This window comes from Ovis aries, chromosome 2 (assembly GCF_016772045.2).
Source record: "Ovis aries strain OAR_USU_Benz2616 breed Rambouillet chromosome 2, ARS-UI_Ramb_v3.0, whole genome shotgun sequence".
Taxonomy (NCBI): Eukaryota; Metazoa; Chordata; class Mammalia; order Artiodactyla; family Bovidae; genus Ovis; species Ovis aries.
The window spans coordinates 130,676,843-130,690,420 of record NC_056055.1 but is presented as its reverse complement, the minus strand read 5'-3'; the positions used below and the strand labels follow the sequence as shown (position 1 = coordinate 130,690,420).

At 40.4% G+C, this 13,578-nt stretch overlaps 1 protein-coding gene across 7 annotated transcripts in view; it reads right to left on the bottom strand.

Moving 5' to 3' along the window:
- Positions 1-406: 406 nt before the first annotated feature.
- ZNF385B (zinc finger protein 385B) overlaps positions 407-13,578 on the bottom strand; it is a 482,159-nt gene continuing 468,987 nt past the window's right edge. For all 7 annotated transcript variants that reach the window (XM_027964789.3, XM_015093333.4, XM_060409681.1 and 4 more), the window contains 4 exons: positions 8,821-9,066; positions 7,533-7,711; positions 6,396-6,497; positions 407-4,991 (listed from right to left, as the gene is read on the bottom strand). In XM_027964789.3, coding sequence (XP_027820590.1) covers positions 4,773-4,991; positions 6,396-6,497; positions 7,533-7,711; positions 8,821-9,066 — 746 coding nt within the window. In that variant the 3' untranslated portion in view covers positions 407-4,772. The remainder of the gene's footprint in view (positions 4,992-6,395; positions 6,498-7,532; positions 7,712-8,820; positions 9,067-13,578) is intronic.

The window sequence follows — 13,578 nt, the reverse complement described above, 5'->3', positions numbered from 1 at the left end:
ATGTGTATGTCTTGATGCTGACTTATCTATCCAGGAGTTCCTGCTCATCTTCCCCCTCTTGCCATGATCCCTGTCTCTGATGGCAGCTCAGGCAGTGGGCCCCCATTCCTCAAAACACTCCCAAACTCATTCTCCTCAGTTAATCTCTTTAGACTCCCAAAAGGAGACAGCACAACAGGATATTTACCTGATGTTCTATCAGTTCTTTCTTCTTTTTTCCCCCCAACGAGAATCCCTTGGTTCTCTGTCTCAACTACATTAACTGTAGTGTAATTTGCCTTAAAGCACTTTCTGAGAGAAAAATTTACACAACCACAACCGATTCTGCTCCAGAAAATAGGAATTCTTTTAGGGCAGAGAAGGAACAACTCAAGGGTGATAATATTTTGTGCATAATATAAAAGGATTTTTTTTTTTGCTTTCATAATACTTTAATTTTGTTAAACAGGTATCAAAACAGCTTTAAGTTAGAGGCATCTGCAGCTACATATTTCCCTGTCCTGGTCCTATCAATGTCAATATATCATTGACATTTACTTATCACAAATTCCTTCCTCTATTTGTGACTGTGTTTCAGTGTGCCTTTAAAAATCTCACCATTTAGCTTTTAACACCCAGGAGGTCACTTCTCTCCTGAACAATTACGGTACTTGAGAAGAAGAGGAATACTCCTGAGACAAGTGTTGCCAGATTTAGCAAATAAAAATACAAGCTGTCCACTTAAATATGAATTTCAGATAGACAACAAATATTGTTTGGTATACATATGTTCCAGATACTTATTTATGGAACATACTAATCTATGCGTAATGTTATAATAAAAATAAAAATTTTATGCTAAAAATGATTCATTACCTATCTGAAAATTTAATGAGGTATTTTTATATTTTATCTGGCAATCCTATGTGAGACCAGTTTTTAGATTCTATAGAGACCAGAGGTGGACTATGTCAGCATAAGCAGCACATTTTTTAACTTTCTGAATAAGTAGGGGGTAGAATAGTAGTCTTTTCCCACTAGAACTGGCATAGGAAGGGGTACTAGTTCAAATTAATATACCCCTCAGGATTGATCCATTCTGCCACCTCAGAATCAGGGTGGATGATAAGATATATCTGCTTGATAGTGTTTTATAAATCACTGCTTGAAGCTATTCTTGGCTTCTTTTGCATTTTAATTAATTATTATTCTTTCATACTTCCTCCCTGAGGTGATTTTTAAAAACTTAGACTCTATAATAATCAGTAAATTCTTAGGTCTATTTGTATGTAGATATTTAAAATTTTTTGAGGATTGGTAAAATTTAATGAGATTTAGAATGATACAAGAGAAATGAAATGTAATTGTCAATGGTGTCTATTAAAAAAAAGCTTCTCTAGAGTTGAACTAAAACACAGTTCCTTCAAAATATGTCTGAAGGTCCAACAAAGGTTCAATGTAACTACCAGTGGTGAGAATTCGAAAGAGTCATATTGAAAATCCCCCTCAGATTCTGAGGGCTTCCCTTGTGGCTCAGCGGGTAAAGAATCTGCCTGCAATGTGGGAGACCTGGGTTCGATCCCTGGGTTGGATAGATTGCCTGGAGAAGGGAAAGGCTACCCATTCCAGTATTCTGAACTGGAGAATTCCAGGGACTGTATAGTCCATGTGATAGAAAAGAGTCCGACATGACTGAGCGACTTTCACTTTCAAATTCTGAATTTAAAACTGAAATCTTAATAGACACTAACACTGACCTGATTATAAGTCTAGAATATTGAGGTCAACAATGTTCAAACAGTTGGAGTAACTCTGATAAAGGAAGTCTGTTGCCACATTTCACAGCTGCACAGACATCCACTGGCCTTAATATTTTAGAAATGAGAATTTAGCTCCTACTTCAACCCCTATTTTGAAGGGGTTGTGAAAAAAACTGACATAGCCTGGACTTTTTAAGATGGAGGAAAACAGAATCTATAATAGCCACAAGGAGGCATTAGTGGTAAAGAATCCGCCAATGCAGAAGGCACAAGAGATGTGGTTTCAATCCCTGGGTTGGGAAGACCCCTTGGTAGGAAGTGGCAACCCACTCCAGTATTCTTGCCTGGAAAATTTCATGGACAGAGGAGCCTGGTGGGTTACAGTCCATGGGGCCGCAGAGAGTTGGACATGACTGAGCACAATAGCTATAAAGCTACTACCAGTTCAGTTCAGTCGCTCAGTTGTGTCCGACTCTTTGTGACCCCATGAACCTCAGCAGCCAGGCCTCCCTGTCCATCACCAACTCCCGGAGTTTACCCAAACTCATGTCCATTGAGTCGGTGATGCCATCTAACCATTGCATCCTCTGTCGTCCCCTTCTCCTCCTGCCTTCACTCTTTCCCAACATCAGGGTCTTTTCAAATGAGTCAGCTCTTCGCATCAGGTGGCCAAATTATTGGAATTTCAGCTTCACCATCAGTCCTTCCAATGAACACCCAGGACACTGATTTCCTTTAGGATGGACTGGTTGGATCTCCATGCTACTACCACTTCCCTCAAAATTCTATAACAGAATAGTAGATTAAAGATGGCCAAAAATTCTTTTCTCAAAGTGAATAATCTATTTCCCTTTGAATCTAGATTGATCTCAGGGACTCGCTTGATCAATAGAATGCAGCATAAGTGACATGCTGGGAGTTTTGAGACAATTTTATAGGAAGCCTTTTGACTTCCACCTAGAACTTCAAATGCTCTCTCTGGGAGCCCTGAATTACTAGATAACTACCTGAGACCACTTAGCTGGGAAGACCACCCAAAGGCCCTTGAACTGTTCCAGTAGAGTTTAGCTTCCCAGTCCCTCCATCTAGGCAGGCATACGAGCAAAGCTATTTTGGCCTCCATACCAGCCCATCTACCAGCCAAATACTACCCAGGGATCTTTTATGGAGGACTCAGGAACAGAACAGCCCAGCCGAGCCTTGATAGAATTACTGACCCCCGAGATTGTGACATGATAAAATGGTTTTATCTTAAGCCACTATGTATTAGAGCAGCTCATTAAGCAGATAACCAGAAAAAAACAAGGATGTATTGCTCTTGACACTTAAAAACAGAATGAAGTGGAAGAAAAGAAGGGTTGGCTGATTAGAGAAGGTCAAAGGGGAGAGTGGAATCAGTTTCTCTAAAAGGAGATCATTATTGTGTTGGACTTGAATAACGGGATTTAGAAGACTCAGGGAATGTTTAAAAACTATGTCAAAATTTTTGGCAGACTGCTACTGTGATTCTGGGTCACACTTACAACTCTGGTCCAACTTCTTAGAGATTCAGAGGGAAAACAGCAGTAAAGTCTCACTTCATGCAGATGCTGTGAACAGCAATGAATAAACATGACAAATAAATATGCTGAAAATAAGAAGTGAAAATGCTAAAGACGTTAGAAGCAATCTTTACACCTACTGAAAATCCTTCATCAGACGAGTTCAAATTGGAGGTGTCTCAGGAGAAGATAACTTTGAAAATACAAACAGATTTTATTTTTTGTACTTTTATTGAAAAGGTACATTTAAAAAAATACACAGACATTTTACCATTTACAGATTGCAGATACAGATGCTCTAAAAGAGTTCATTTTATTTTGCTGTCTTATACCTCTTGCCCCTGATATCACCAACATTCCAGTCTTGTTGATATCAGCTTAGAAACGGGGGCATGGAAGCATGACCTGCAACAGATTCAGTGAACAGAAACACAGATTGTTCAATTATAAATTTTTTTTTATCTTCTGTACATTATTGCATTGGGGAGCCACAAAATTATGTAGCATCATTACAAATGAAAACAGGTTAAAAATGAAGATAATGACATAGAAATACATAGATTCATTGTCTTCTTGCAGAGTGCACGAGAGGTGCAAAAATGTGCATTTAGGAAGCTCTTTTTCTGTTTGTATACATTTGCTTAGCAACTCAAAACTGGTGAGGAAGCTCCAAAATAAGTTAAACAAAAATAGCAGACAGGTAGTAATCAGAGCTATGTTATATGGCTTTCTATTTTGTTTAAATATCACCAAATAATATGTAAAACAAAGAAAATACATTACTTTATCTTTTGTTCTCTCAAAGAGAAAATTCAAAGCTACTTTGCTTCCTAACATTTACACAGCAACTAAAAGTGTTAATTCAGACAAGAAATACAGATCTAGTACTACACAGGATACACAGCACTTGGGTCTAAAACAGTACACGATCCCTGTCAACAAGAGTACACCAGAAAGAAAACGCGGTGATCCGTTGGTAAGATGGTATCCACAAGCAAGCACTTGTGTTCATCTATTTTTGTTCCACACTAAAATGTGCCCAGTTGGATTCCAGGATTATTTACAGACGTGTGAGGAAGACCCTAGTTTTTCAAGTCTGTCAGGAAAATATTCCATATTGTTTCTAAGCCAGATCACACCCATGGAAAAATTGTCAGAGAATGATATATATGCACATATATATTTTTTTCTGACAAACACATTTGCAAGAAACTCAGTATTTCAGATACACAAATTGAATGGGTGCGGGCAGGGGGAGGAAAGAGGGAGACAAAGCTTGTGCTGCTCAGATTCCGAAATTACAGGAGCGCCCCCCCGAAAAACACTCTTGAATCTCAGTGACTTTCTCTTTGGAGTCAGGGCTCAGGGTGGTATGCTGCATTCTGCAGCTGGGTGCGGCACTGCAACTCAAAATGCTCGAATTGCTGAATCCTTTTTTGGCTTTCCTGCTCTACTTCCCTATCGCCTCAACCGTCTGGGGGCTTGCGGAACATCAGTACGGGGCGAAGAGGATGGAGGCGGGGGTCGCGCGGATGGGGCCGTGGCCCGGCCTCAGCAGAGCGGGAGGGATGGCTGCAGCCTGGAAGAGCGAGGCCGACGGCCGGGGCGGCAGAGACAGCGCAGAGGACACGGCTGCCGCCGCCGCCAGGGGCGAGGACAGGAAGGCCGGGGCCAGAGGCTTCATCATATCCTTCTGGAATGCAAGTTTTGCCTAGGAGAGGGAGAAAACCAGGAGTGGGGTGGGGAGAGAGTTTTGAATGATGGCAGCACTGATATATTTTCCTAAGTAAAAACCAACATTCAGAAGTCAAAATTTAAAAATCTTGACCCGTCTAGATTATTTTCACAAAGCTGGTTTCAGTTTCTTGGCATATCTTAACTATAATTTGTTTCCATTTCAACTCTTGTCTGGTGGTCCTTGCCCCTGGGCACTAGGTTCAGGGGAAAGCCTCTATGAATAGATACTGAAGCTATTTTATGCTGCTGCTCACAAGGAAAAACCAAACATGCCCAGAAGGTTTCTGTGTAGATTGTGGAGGAGCTCCATTCAAAATTCTGGCTTGTCTTAACCCACAATGAGGCTTTTGAGAGAATGTGCCTTACCCTTCACCTAACATTAAAAAAGCTGCACTGGGTTAGGTAACTGGAGTTCGGGACACTGGGGACCCATGAGGAGTCAAGAAGATACAGTCAGTTTATACCTCTCTGGCCACTTAAAAACTATTCCCTGAAAATATGCAGCTAACTCAGAGTTGTCATTGGTAATGATTGTAAGAGGGCTAGAAACTATCTATTTAAAAGGAATCCCAGGTGGAATCTTCCTGTGATGTAAGAAATCAATCCTTAATCCCTCTCTTTTGCAATCAGGAGGAGCTTTGCAAGCTGGATTTGCTTAATGCTCGTAACACCTGCTTGCAGCATCCATGGAGCTTTGGAAAAGCTGGGGGTAATGTCAGTATCACCTCCAGCTGGCCAATCCCAGCTTTCAGCCTCAGACAGAACACCACATTGGGCTAAGTCCCAGGGAGATTAGGAAGTCCTTCCATCTGGGTATTTATATGACATCTATTGGTGGAACCCATTGATATTTTTGCAAAGAAACTGAAAATAGCACATATTGAGAGCAGGTAAGAGGCTGACTCAACATGCCTGCTAGACAGGGAAAGAGAGAGGAATATACACAACCGATGTGCTTTCTGGAAAAAGAGAAAAACATCCCAGAAAGGAGGAGGATAATTAAATAGATGCACTTCGTTTTTGGAAACCAGTCCCTTTCCCCAAGTGTAACATGCTGCAAGATTCCTCAGGCATCACTGCCCTTCTTCCCAAGACTTGACTTTTCTTTATATGCTAAAGAAGGGAATCTTCAGAAAATGTCCTGTGAACAGTAAGGTACTGGCCCTTAAAGAGGTTCAGTTTCTTTCTTCTAAGCAATCTATCTTCAAGGTGTCCTACAGAAGGGACTGAGTTCCTTCTAAATTTCCTCTCTATGAGGGCTATTTAAAGTCAAAACTCTTTCAGGACTAATTAGTGCTTAGACCCTCCTTGCCCACAGTCTCTGCCCCAGCCAGCAAGGCTGCCCCACAAGACAGGTGAGCAGGCAAGGTGAACTTACTGCTAAAATGCTTGGGCTCCGCTGCAGTTTGTTGTAAGGGCTGTATTTCGGCTTTAATGGCTTCCCAGCAACTCGATCCTTATGCCTTCGGCTAGAAATGTGCTGAAAAATGTTTGATGCATTAGCTGAATCGGTGTGTGAGTTTTATGCTATGTAAAATGTATTTCCTAGACAGAAAAATATGTCTGGTTCCTGAAAATAGGACATGCTGAGATCAGGTGAAGAGCTGGTTCCTCCATTCCCAGTTCCAGGTCCCTGGTTCTGTGGTGGTGCGGGTAAGATCACCACACTCTCTGAATTAAGATTTGCTCCCCATTATATTGCAACGCCTCTCTCCCCTTCCTTTCTCTATGGCACTCCTTGAACTTTGCCTCGTATTACCACTGTGACTAGGGGTTTCCCAGGTGGCACTAGTGGTAAAGAATACGCCTGCCAAAGTAGGAGATGTAAGAGACACAGGTTTGATCTCTGGGTTGGGAAGATCCCCTGGAGGAGGGCATGGCAACCCACTCCAGCGTTCTTGCCTGGAGAATCCCATGGACAGAGGAGCCTGAGGGGCTACAGTCCATGGGGCACAGAGTCGGATGGGACCGAACAGGCATGCGTGCACCACAGTGACTGATGGATCTGTCTCCCTAAGCAGATTTTGGGTCCTTGGAAGACAGACTGAAGCTCTACTATCTTAGAAGTCCCTGTTCAGCTGTAAGCTCCAAGTGACCGCGGTGCTCCTTGGTCTCTAACACCAAGCTTGGAATCTGACATGTAGTAATAGTAAGTGAAAAGTAAAAGCATTAGTTGCTCAGTCGTGTCCGACTCTTTGCGATCCCATGGACTGGAATGGGTTGCCATGCCCTCCTCCAGGGGATCTTCCCAACAGAGAGATCAAACTCGAGTCTCCCTCATTGCAGGCAGATTCTTTACCATCTGAGCCACCAGGGAAGCCTGTAGTAATAGTAGGTGCACAGATATTTAGTACTAACTTTTTCTTTCACATAGCACTTGCATGTTGTATATCGTAGGCATCCTATAAGGTCAGGAAATTTAACTATGAGCACAGTGAGAACCATTAATGTAGACTAGGGATATGGTCAAAAGTGACTACTAAGCAACAGTGACTACTAATTCAGGGTACATTACCTGTTTGAGTTGAATTTCTGAATTAACGTGAACATCACAGATTTCACAATGAAATGTCTTGTTTTGTAGTCCTGACCCCTTACTGCCATTCTGCATCTTTAATCTTGATCCAGGTCTTGGATAGGACTTAATTGGACCAGCCCCATTACGAGCTTCAACCATAGTCTTGTGTTTAGATCCTAAGACAGAAAGAAACATATAGTAAATAGCTATTTAAGAACTATATGAAGCTCTTGAAAACTTTATCTTTAGGTTGAATTTCCCAAAACTTTTTGAAATGACCTTTTTATTTTTTTATTTTTTTTAATTTTTTTAATTTTAGTTTTTTATTTTTTAAATTTTAAAATCTTTAATTCTTACATGCATTCTTTTTAATGCTAATCTGGTGCTTCCCAGGTGGTGCTAGTGGTAAAGAAACTGCCTGCCAATGCAGGAGATGCAGGAGACTCAGGTTCCAGCCCTGGGTTGGGAAGATCCCCTGGAGGAGGGCATGGCAACCCATTCCAGTATTCTTGCCTGGAGAATCCCATGGACAGAGAGGCCTCATGGGCTAGGTCCCCACGGTCGCAAAGAGTTGGACACGACTGAAGCGACTTAGCATGCACATAGATTTAACATATTTTCATTGAAAAAAAAAGAGGAAACCATGAGTATATAATAAAGAAAATATGAAAATATAGAGAAGCATAAGAAAATACACATTATGTCTATTTTTACCACCCGGAGAGAACCACTGGTATCATTTTAGTGTATTTCTTTTCAGTTTCTTTTTTTAGTATACTAAAAAAATATATTTTCAAAATTGGGATCATGCAAATTAAATATCCTGGAAAATTTCACACATCAAATCATATTTTCTTGTAATTTTACTGTAATGGCTGATAATATATTCTATCATCCTGGGTTACTATAATTCATTCAACATTTCCCTGCTGAGGGACTTTTAGGTTGCTTCCATTTTTTTTTTTTCTCTTAGGAGTGTGTGGCAGTGAACGTTGTGTATAGAGAGATATTTGTCTTCATTTCTGTCATTTCATCATAATGAGTTTGGGGAAGTACTAGATGCTTTTGAGAAAATAAAGAACAGAACAAATTTTATCTCCAAGCTGCTTCTGCCTTGCTGTTTCTAAAGTTGTTATACCATACTTTCTTAAAATCACTCCTTTGAATCAAAAAAGTAGAGAAGACTGAACAAACCTAATGTCTGAACAACAAAGGATAAGGTATTCTGATGGGAAAACTCGATCTTGTTGTAAACATTATTTAAATTCAAACAGTAGCTGCTAACCTGTGTTGTGTGCCTCTAGCTGTGACAGGGAGTTCACAGCCACTTTGCATAGTGAACAATAAAGCAGTTTTTTGGCTTTTTCTTCTTCTGATTCAGAAACAGTACCAGGCGCTCCATTCGTGCTCTTGGAGGGAGAAGTGGCTGCTGCAGGTGGCAGGGCTGTTGTGCCAGGTTTGGGAAGAAATGAGCCACCTTCAGAACTTGATACTTGATTGGAAACGCTGCCTTTTACCTTCCCTTTTTCTTCTAAGAGAGACACACAGAGACAATGTTAAGGCCTCATACCATAAAGACAGACAAATTGACATAAAGGAATTAAAAATAGAAATCTGATTTCTGCATGTAGTTTTTGAAAAACTTTTATTTTATATCAGAGTATAGTTGATTTACAATGTTGTTTTAGTTTCAAGTATACAGCAAGTGGCACCCCACTCCAGTACTCTTGCCTGGAAAATCCCATGAACGGAGGAGCCTGGTAGGTTGCAGTCCATGGGGTCATGAAGAGCGGATACAACTGAGTGACTTCACTTTCACTTTTCGCTTTCATGCATTGGAGAAGGAAATGGCAACCCACTCCAGTGTTCTTGCCTGGAGAATCCCAGGGACGGGGGAGCCTGGTGGGCTGCCGTCTATGGGGTCGCACAGAGTCGGACACGCCTGAAGTGACTTAGCAGCAGCAGCAGCAGCATACAACAAAGTGATTCAGTTATACATACACATAAATCCATTCTTTTTCAGGTTCTTATCATATAGGTTATTACAGAATACTGAGTAGAGTTTCCTGTGCTATACAGTAGAAGATCCTTGTTGTTCATCTCTTTTATATATAGTATATAAAAGAGACATATATGGTATATGTATATGGTAGTTTGTGTATATGTTAATCTCAAACTCCTAATTTATTATTCCCTACCCCCTACCTTTCCGTTTGGCAGGCAGAAGTTTGTTTTCTGTATGTAGTTTGTGTGTGTGTGTGTGTGTGGTGCAGATTTTAATTGAGATTGATTGAAGAAAGAACTCCATGGCTTCAGTTCCCAGATCAGATCACTGCAAGGTCATGATGACTCCTGAAACATGACTTTGTTCTCCCACTTGCAGCAGGTAACTTTCTGTCTGATAGCCCTGAGTTATAAATTTTGTCCCTTTAATATATAGGGAAACCAGCTACCTTCCAATCTGATTAAATGCTATGATGGCAACATGAAATAAGGCGTGCAATGCCAGTTTCATTTGACTACTGATGTTTTAATTATGACATGGAGAACATAAAGTTAAAATTCAGTTTTTATACCAAGTTAAAATTTTAACCTTGGGGAATAGGGCAGAGGCGAGGGAAGAAACATAGTTAATTTTGGTTATGATTGGTTAAGTTTTTGCTGCTCTTTGAATAGCCATGCAGTTTACCCAAAATAAAAGACTCAAAGATTCTACTCATTATACTTATTAATTACTGCCAGTCTGAATCATAAGTTTTAAATAATGACATTAACCACAAGCACAGTATGAGGATTAGCCAAATCATTTACAGATGTCTTGGCATTTTGATCATGTAGCTACTAAATGTTTATAATCCTCAAGGCCCATGTGCAGGCTATAAGAGGGGTCAAAGTGACTTTAACAGAGTCCAACACTTTGGAGTTCATTTGCTATTCAAGACAGACTCTGTTCAGTGGCTCCTCTGAGAAAGAAGCTGGAGCTTCTAAGGCAAATACAAAATTCATCACAAGTTTAATCCTAGTAGAGCCTTGCTCTTAGAAAATGTCTGTAGACATGCTGATAAACGCTCATTAAGAGAGAAAGGGAATTAAAGCTGAAAACTTATTTAACTGCTCTAACCATGTACCGTGGACGTGGATGACCAAGAAGGAAGGAAGGATGAAGGAATGATGAGGTTCTGGGTGTCTCTTCTGTATTTGGGGCAAACCAACACTTCCACACACATCAAAAATGACCGGAGATGGTATTTCTGCTTAATTGATTTAAGGATCAGCAGTTGATTTCCATCCCTTTTCCTGAGTTGGATTCATCAAGGTCAAGACTAGACACAGCAGGGATACTGTAGATAAATTTCAGCACCTGGGTGGTGTTGGAATAAAGGAAAGCTCAGATCCCTTTAATCCTTGGTTTCCACAATCTCTAAGTCCTTTTTAGAAAGTTTATTAAAACTTCAGGATACCATGAAGTATGATGGAAAACATCTCAGGCTTTTACTACACTGACCTCAAATAGTATGAGTGAAGGAAGTAAATCAGTCTTCCTAAATGGTAAGTAAGATTGAAGTAAGTAACTTAGATTGAAGATTACTTCAGGCCTGGTATTCTCTTGTCTATAAGGATCCCTCAGATTGAATTTGCAGTTTTCTAGAACTCACAAAGCAGATATGCAGATGATAATGGCAGAGAGTGAAGAGGAACTAAAGAACCTCTTGATGAAAGTGAAAGAGGAGAATGAAAAAGCTGGCTTAAAATGCAGCATCCAAAAAACTAAGATAATGGCATCCAGTCCTATCACTTCATGGCAAATGGATGGGGAAACAGTGACAGACTTTATTTTCCTGGACTCCAAAATCACTGCGGATGGTTACTGCAGCCATGAAATTAAAAGATGCTTGCTCTTTGGGAGAAAAGCTATGACAAACCTTGACAGCATATGAAAAAGCAGAGACATTACTTTGCCAACAAAGGTCCATAGTGTCCAAGCTATCCTTTTTCCAGTAGTCATGTATTGATGTGAGAGTTGGGGCATAAAGAAGGCTGAGTGCCAAAGAATCAATGCTTTTGAACTGTGGTATTGGAGAAGATTCTTGAGAGTCCCTTGGACAACAAGGAGATCAACCAGTCAATCCTAAAGGAAATCAACACTAAATATTCACTGGAAGGACTGATGCTGAAGCTCCAATACTTTGGTCATCTGATGTGAAGAGCAAAGTCACTGGAAAAAGACACTGATGCTGTGAAAGACTGAAGGCAGAAGGAGAAGGGGGCAACAAAGGATGAGATGGTTGGCTGGCTTCATCAACTCAATGGACATGAGCTGGAGCAAACTCCAGGAGATAGTGAAGGACAGGGAAGCCTGGTGTGCTGCAGTCCATGGGGCTGCATAGAGTTAGACATGACTTAGTGACTGAATGATACAAAGCAGTGAAATAATTCAGTAATCTTTTAAGGTTTGTTTCTATGGTATTACTCAGTTTCTTGTGATGGGAGCTTAAGTTATTGTGTAGCAAAATCCTTCTTGGCTTCAAGCAATCCATAAAATATTTTATATAAATTCCTTAAGAATCTGACATGTTTTAGTCATTCAGTCATCACTCATTCTGTCTTTTATTTATATTATTTTAATTTCCCTTATGTTGACCTCCCTCCTATACTCTTACATGGAACTTTATAATTTACTAAGTGCTATCACTTACATTATCTTTTAATCTCTTACAACAAACTTGTGAAAAACATAAGGCTGAAGATTATTTCTACCTTAAAAATGTGGAAATGGGGGCTCATTAATATTCAAAAATGCCCCACAGATTAGTAGGTAGCATCAATGAGCATGATATTTTCTGTAACTATTCACCATTTAATGTATTAATCTTCCTGCACAGAGAGGACTTCACGTGGCATTAACATTATAAGAGGCATACATTAGTCATCTGGAGATGTGAAAAAGCTATTTCTTTGTTTTACAATTATAGCTTAGTTTTAAAGCATATTTACCTTAAAAATATTTATGGTATTCAATAATCATCTGATTCAGGGTACATTGAGAAGATGGACAAAATTATATCTTTTTCCTCTGTGTCCCTATTTCTTTAAGAAAAAGTACACAGATTTCCTTCTTACATCTCCTTTTCAAAAGAGGTCATTTACTCATTAACAAGGGCATATTAATAATATGCTAACTGCTGACAATGTGCTAGATACTGAAGAGCATAGTTCTGATAAATATAGTAGGTATAGAGTTTAAAAAGGGCTTCCCTGGTAGCTCAGCTGGTAAAGAATCTGCCTGCAATGCAGGAGACCCTGGTTTGATTCCTGGGTCGGGAAGATCCACTGGAGAAGGGATAGGCTATTCACTCTAGTATTCTTGGGCTTTCCTGGTGGCTCAGATGGTAAAGAATCTGCCTGCAATGCGGGAGACCTGGGTTCGATCCCTGGGTTGGGAAGATCCCCTGGAGGAGGTCATGGCAACCCACTCTGGTATTCTTGCCTGGAGAATCCCCATGGACAGCGGAGCCTGATGGGCTACAGTCCATGGGGTCACAAAGAGTCAGACCTGACTGAGCCACTGAACTTCAAGCATAGCACAGACTTTAAAAAAGTAATAGCTTAGCAGAAGATATAAGAAATTCACTCAGAGATCTCTAATTTATGACAGAAACTGGCAAGAGGCATGAGAATCTAGAATTGAAAGTAATTATGTTTGGTTAGGAAGGAATTTTTCATTAAGGAAGTGGCATCTGTCTAGGTTTTGAAGATGAGTTTTGAAGGTCAGATTTAGAAAAGTATGGAATGGGGTGGAAAGGAGCAGGAAGTAAATGGTTAGAAGTGGAAATGTGAGGGGATGTTTAGGTGCTGGAAAGCCTGGGGTTTCCTGGTGAGTACCTGCTAGGTCAGCACAGAAAAGGGCAACAGGTGTAATTGGAGATATGAGGGTGGATTGAGTCAGAAGGCAGAGAATAGTTTAAAACTATTAAAGTAGATACTGCTGCTAAGTCGCTTCAGTCGTGCCTGACTCTGTGCGACCCCACAGACGGCAGCCCCC